General features: G+C 32.5%; 2 protein-coding genes across 2 annotated transcripts in view; one reads left to right on the forward strand and one right to left on the reverse strand.

Annotated features, from left to right (window-relative positions):
- LOC108579084 overlaps positions 1-2035 on the reverse strand; it is a 5781-nt gene extending 3746 nt beyond the window's left edge. Inside the window, exons 1-2 of the mRNA XM_017942527.1 lie at positions 1771-2035; positions 1469-1650 (exon numbers count right to left, since the gene is read on the reverse strand). Of these exons, the coding sequence (XP_017798016.1) occupies positions 1469-1648 (180 nt within the window). The 5' untranslated portion in view covers positions 1649-1650; positions 1771-2035. The remainder of the gene's footprint in view (positions 1-1468; positions 1651-1770) is intronic.
- A 1469-nt stretch (positions 2036-3504) lies between these two features.
- On the forward strand, positions 3505-4920 carry LOC108579025 (jerky protein homolog-like). Its single transcript, XM_017942454.1, has 2 exons — positions 3505-4250; positions 4341-4920. Exons 1-2 carry the CDS (start codon positions 3505-3507, stop codon positions 4918-4920), a joined length of 1326 nt encoding a protein of 441 aa, XP_017797943.1.
- Positions 4921-6455: the final 1535 nt, after the last annotated feature.

The raw sequence follows: 6455 nt of genomic DNA on the forward strand, positions 1-6455 counted from the left end.
ATTTATATGTAACTATTAAATGTATTTGTCATAAAATTTCCGTTTACCTATTTTTTATAAAATTTACTAGTTTAAACTGATTTTGTGATCAAACATTTCTATAGTTGATGATTACATAAGACAAATACTGGTTATGTAGTACTAAAATATTTAAGAACTACATTGAATTTTAATAGTTAGAAAGTGTAAAAAATATACATATGTTTATATCTACAATAAGAAATTAATATGAGACAATAAAATTAATAATAGTAATATCATTAAAGGGTTATTCTAGTCTAAACTTTACAAAATATCGATGTTTTTTTTTTGCATTTTCTGAAAGTTTACGTTCTCGAAATTATGTCTGCGGAAGAATTTGCCCGAATTCGTAAAAATAACGAAGTTATAAAAACCACTGCACACAACCCGTAGCGTACGACGTACAACCAACTCTTAGTGATAAAATTTCGGAAGTAATTAAACCGATCTATGAAGATTCATCTGCAGATAAATTATCGAAGAGATGAGTAGAAGCGGAAAAACAATATAATAACGAATCGTTAAATTCCTTGATTCGAATTTTCTTTCCAAAACATATATGTAAATTCAGGAGCAGCAGCCGTCGAAATCTTCACGTTTTTAGCTGTCAGTATATTCAACAAGGGATTTTCATCGATTCTGCATGTTTTTTTCTCAAGTTTTAGTTGCCTGATTGACTTCAAATTTTTTAGACATATTTAATAGATGTACCGTTATCGCAGGAACCAGGAAAACCAAAAAATTCCTATTTTTTTAAAATTTTATAACCCATAAAACACGAAAAAAGATGAAAAAAATCAACATTCAAACTTTAAAGTGCCCCTATTTTTTAAATTTTCAGTATTTGTTTTTTTATCTTGATACACATCATAGGCACATTCATTTTAATCAAGAATATTTTTGGCTTTTTCATTCCCGATAAGTAGAATGGCTGGAATGACATCAACCAGTAAGACACTTTTTTTAACAGGATTGTATTACATAACTTATGATTCAGTCAATTCTGATTATTTTCACTATAAAGAAATGGTGAATATTTTTAAAACATGAATAAATATGTATTCAAAAAATGGATACTATTAATTATAGTTTTATGGTTTCCTTGTAAAAAATCTCAAAAAAGATCTAAAAAATGATGCTCTAGACTAGAATATCCCCTTAAACAGTTTAGGTTCTAAAATACAAGTTTTTTTGCATACTTTAATTTTAAGAAAAGAAAATTTTACATGCATATTAATTTGAAAATAGATAATCTTAAAAGTAAAATGTACATAATTCATATTGCTAATAACTTAAAAAAAAAAAAAATATATGTAACTAAATATCTATATTTTTTTGTATGTAGAAGTCTTTCATATTTAAACTACAAATTTCTCAATACCCTAGTATATCACATCATTTTTTAATATATTCTACATAGAAATATAAATATATATTTTAAGCATACCTCAAAGTATGTACTATGTGATGCTAAAACCAATTTATGAATACGAAGCTTTTGTTCTTCACAGACAAGTGTAACATCAACAAGTGCTTGACGTGCCAGCAGCTCACTAAATTTTTCTGTAATATGTCTTGCATGACCAGCCCATTGTAGGACACAAATTTTAGCATTTTCAACCATCATGCCTACAAATTAAAAAAATACAAGAATAGTAGCACTGCAATGAATTAAATAGTGAATGAAATTACCAAAATTATACAAGACATTTTAATTATCAAATTAATGGTCTTCTCAAAAATACGTACTAAAATACAGTTAAAGCATTAGTCTTCCTCTATCGAGAGTAGTTTCAAAAAAAGCACCGAAACCTTTAATTGAATGTATGCGATCAGTAGAGATTAATGTTGGATACTGACATAGCGTGTTTGTACATTCTCTATTGAGTGTCATGAAGCACCACCAAGAATATCGATCTGTAAGATCATCGAGTTTACACAACATTTGCTTGCTAATGCTTCGAAATGAACAAAATCAAGACTTAAATGAAACTCAAAAATTAACCATCTTACATTACGATATAGTCACTCTGTTTCAACCTAGAAGTATATCTTTTAATGTAGAATGATGTTAAGGCAATTTAGAAAACGGTTGATGTGCTGCCATCTTACAGTAAGATCTTTAATATGATTTTTATATAACCTTAAATTGTAACGTTCCTAAGCGCCTTAGTCTTCTTCTCAAGCGGACACACGAATCTCTTAAATTCGCCATCTGAGTAGTTTGGACGGTGGCCACCAGATATCTCACTATCTCCTTCTGTTCTTTCCCAAGTGCTCATGCCAATTCTCATTTCTACATATACTATTCTCTGTATCTGGGACAAGGGTCACTTGTATCAACCTTAAGGCTGGTTCAAACACGTGCAGCAATTTAATCGAGTGGCGAGTAATGTAGTGTTACGCTATCGCATGAACTTCGTTTTAATCGCTCGTCGTGCATGCCCGTGAACGTGGCTTTAGGGCGGTCTGCATCTGGTGTCATGTGGCGCCCCGTAGTGTGAATGTTAAAGCGCGCCAAATTCAAATTGTGCATCGGTGTAGCCGAAGCAATGAACAAAAGAACTCAAAACATGTACATACAGTGTACAGTAAATCTCATTGATTGCTATTTGCAATCGTTCGTTAAAATCAATATTTATCGTCGTCGCTATGGACAAAACATTGCCGAGGTGTAAAACACTCGCTTTAAAGGAAATATGTATTGATGAACAAATGTTGAGAACCAATCAAATTCATCCTCAAATAACTTTATATAAAATCTTTAATTTAATTAGTGACGATTGTTTTAATAAAAGCATGTAAACATTATATATAAAAATCAACGTACGCCTGAACAAATTCAATTCAATTTTCCTCGTTTAAAGAGCTCAGACGTATTATCTCATAATAAAGTTATAGTTAAAACATTTCGTTTATTATTGTTCCAATCAAGTTAGTTTATTAAAAGTTTCAATGTTAGTTTTTCCTTATTCATTTAACTTCCTAATATTATTGCGAGCAGAGTACTTTAGTGCTCCACGGGCGGCAATTCCCTCAAATTCCCCAAGAACCCACGTAACAGTAGTAACTTACAATGTGTGGACACTAAAATCTAGTCGAATAGATTAGTAAAACGATTCAGAATAGATCCATTTCGTTGAATTTTTCTGGTTGAGTAGGTTTCCCCCACCACTCACCAGTAATCAACTAAACTTATCGGGACGCATTTCTTTAATCGAGCTCATTAGTATTCAAAATGACACGTTCGAACGAAGAGATTCCACTTCGGTTCGTTTGTAAATACAGTAGTGCACACATAAGCATCCGCAGTCGGGACCGAATGCGGATGCTTCAGTGGGGAGTGACTTCTGCGAATTTAACTAAACAAAAGAGAGGAGATGTGCCTGAGTGGGATACCGATACCCGGCACGTGTGAGTCGACAGTATCAAGTGTCAGTTGTTCACATTCAGAAGTCGATGCCGAATACAATATTATTCACGATGGCTGCTAATAGTACTGTTTCCAGTAAACAAATTAGTATAGAAAAACGATTAGAAATATTAAACAAATTAGAAGCTGGTGTAAGTGTTAATGATCTGGCACGGGAATACAATGTGACTGACAGAAGCATACGTAGAATTCGACAAAATGTTTTGTCGATACGACAATTTGCAGAGAATAGTCAACATTTAACAAGGAAAAGAATTAGAACATCAACGTGCGATGACTTCGAGAACCAACTGTACAGTTGGTTTTTGCAAAGATGCTGTTTAGGAGACAGGATCACAGATAACATTCTATTGGAAAAAGCAAAAGAACTGCAAAAAGAAAGTGGTCCTCCTAATTTTACACCAAACCGAGGTTGGCTGTGGCGTTTTAAAAAAAATTATAACTTACGCCTCGTCGATATTTATGGCGAAAGTGCTACAGAAAATATTATCGAGCAGTTTTCACAGATCTTAGAAGAAAGTGAAATTAGTGAAAATGACCTGTATAATATGGATGAGACAAGCTTGTTTTGGAACATGCTTCCAAATAAAACACTAGTAAGTGCCAGGGAGAAAAGAGTACCAGATAGGATTACTTTAGGTTTATGTACAAATGCAAGTGGAAACCATAAATTGCCCCCAATTTTTATCAATAAATATGAGAATCCAAGGGCATTAAAACATTGTAAAAATAATTTGCCAGTGTTTTACGCACACCAGAAAAATGCCTGGATGAATAATACAATCTTTCTGTCATGGTATGAAAATGAATTTAAAGTACATGTACGAAAACGACAATTAGAAGAAAATAGGCAGGGTAGGGTTTTACTGATACTCGACAATTTTAGTGGGCACATAGTATCAGATAATCAAATGGATGACGATCAATTCAAAATAATGTTTTTACTGCCGAATACCTCTTCCCTGATCCAACCAATGGAGCAGGGCATAATTTCAAAATGTAAAAAACTTTTCCGACACAAATTATTACAGCGAGCATTAAAATATAATGGTGGCATACCAGATTTCTATGGAGATTACGATATAAAAGATTGCATAGATTTAGTCAATGAAAGTTGGGGCAGCATTACTGCAGTAAACATTTATAATGCATGGAACAAAATTTTTAATCGTACGAGATTAATCCATTCTGTTACTTCTTTGTCAGAAACTGTTACACACAGTGCAGCATATGAAACAATTTCTGATGAAGAAGTAAAAGAATGGATTGATCAGTATGAGGAAGTGGAAATAATTAGAGAAGATGCTGTTGAAGAAGAGGAAGAATCTTCTAATTTACGGTCACCCTCACCAATAGAAGCAGAAGAAATTGATAGATTCCTGCACTATTTGGAAAAAATTAGATTAATGGAACCTGAAATTGCGAATCATGCACAATCTATAATAAATTATTACAATTCAAAATAATTTTTATTTATTGTGCCATTTATTTTGGTTATTCACTTGGTTATTAAGGTTATTTTTTCATAGCATCGTTGTTATTTTTTTTTTATTACTATTATTAATGTACTATTACTACTACTATTATTATTATTGTTATTATAACATAGTTAAGTAATATGTAAAATACATAATATTATTTTAATACTTATAGAAATAAAACAATATTTCGTATTATTTCTTCTGAAAAACTGTAGTGCGAAATATTACAACAATCCTATTCTTCTGAGTTTTTGGTACGGACCCAACATTTAACGATCGCGATATCAAGTTTCACTCAGCACGCTCGAACTTCACTCCGAAGTGCTGTTTCCAAGAATTGGTGGGGATAGCGACGGACGCTTATGTGTGCACTACTGTACCTTGTTTACCATTACCTCTTTATTAGAGTTGATTGAAGAAATTGCATTTTAGATGTCAATTTAGGGTGATTCCTTGCCAAATCGATCACTTTGACGTCGACATCAGGGATTTTGTTCCATATGAAATATAATGTAGTGCACGTGAAATTAGGGGGGCTTTAAGTCATCATTTAGCTGATTTCTAATTTATTTAAAAAATACGGACCTTTGAATTTGGCGGCAATTTTTGCTCATTTTTATGAAAACGAGCTGTGCTTATCAATTTCTTTTTATCTCGGAAACTATTGGTTGAATTGAATTTATTTTTTTTTTAATATAGAAGGATGGCTCTATTGTAATAATATTTTTATTTGAAAAATTGATTTTATAATAGTGAAAATTATAAATAAATTCTTGTTTTGTAAATTTCACTGTGAAGACAATATCAATAGAAGATATTGTTGTTAAAAATAATATAAATAAATAACCACTTAGTCGTATACGAGACTTGTCGATATTGTTTTTAAACCATATTGCAAGTACTATGGGGTACGAGCGGTACAGACAACCGACCGTAATAGCAGAGCGCGTGGCTCGCTTACATAAAACGGCGGTACATCAGCCCTTTTCCAGCTCCTTGTGAAGCTAATTTTAAAGTTTCTATCCTGCAAAAGAGCTCATTTTGTAGGTAGAATTTCAAGGAACGTAAAGCAGTTCACTGTAACGCTTTGAGGAAGAAGGACGTGTACGATCAAGCCAATTTATTCTAAAAATCTTATTTGTTATCAGTTCTTGTTGTTCTTTGTTTTTATTGTTTGTTGTTTGTTGTTTGTTATTGTTGGATTATTTTTAAGAACACCCTGTAGAAATAATCGAGTGAGGAGAAAAATGTCTCGGCGTTCTTTTAGACAAAGGCACTAGGACTTCCACCAGATGTGTCTGGTGTTCTTCTTCGAGTCAAGTACTGCACACTGCAATACAATAGGATAAACAGTTCGTAAGTATAAGCTTTCTCTTTTTGGGTGTCCAGAGACAGTTCCATAGAGCATTTCAAACAGTAAAGTCGTTTTTTCAGAGTCGTAGAGTCAATCACCTATTTCCAATAGTTATTTTTATTGTTTTGTTGTTTACTGGCATAATGTCGGTATTACCAACAAACGA

This window comes from Habropoda laboriosa, unplaced genomic scaffold (genome assembly GCF_001263275.1).
Source record: "Habropoda laboriosa isolate 0110345459 unplaced genomic scaffold, ASM126327v1 scaffold42, whole genome shotgun sequence".
Classification (NCBI taxonomy): Eukaryota; Metazoa; Arthropoda; class Insecta; order Hymenoptera; family Apidae; genus Habropoda; species Habropoda laboriosa.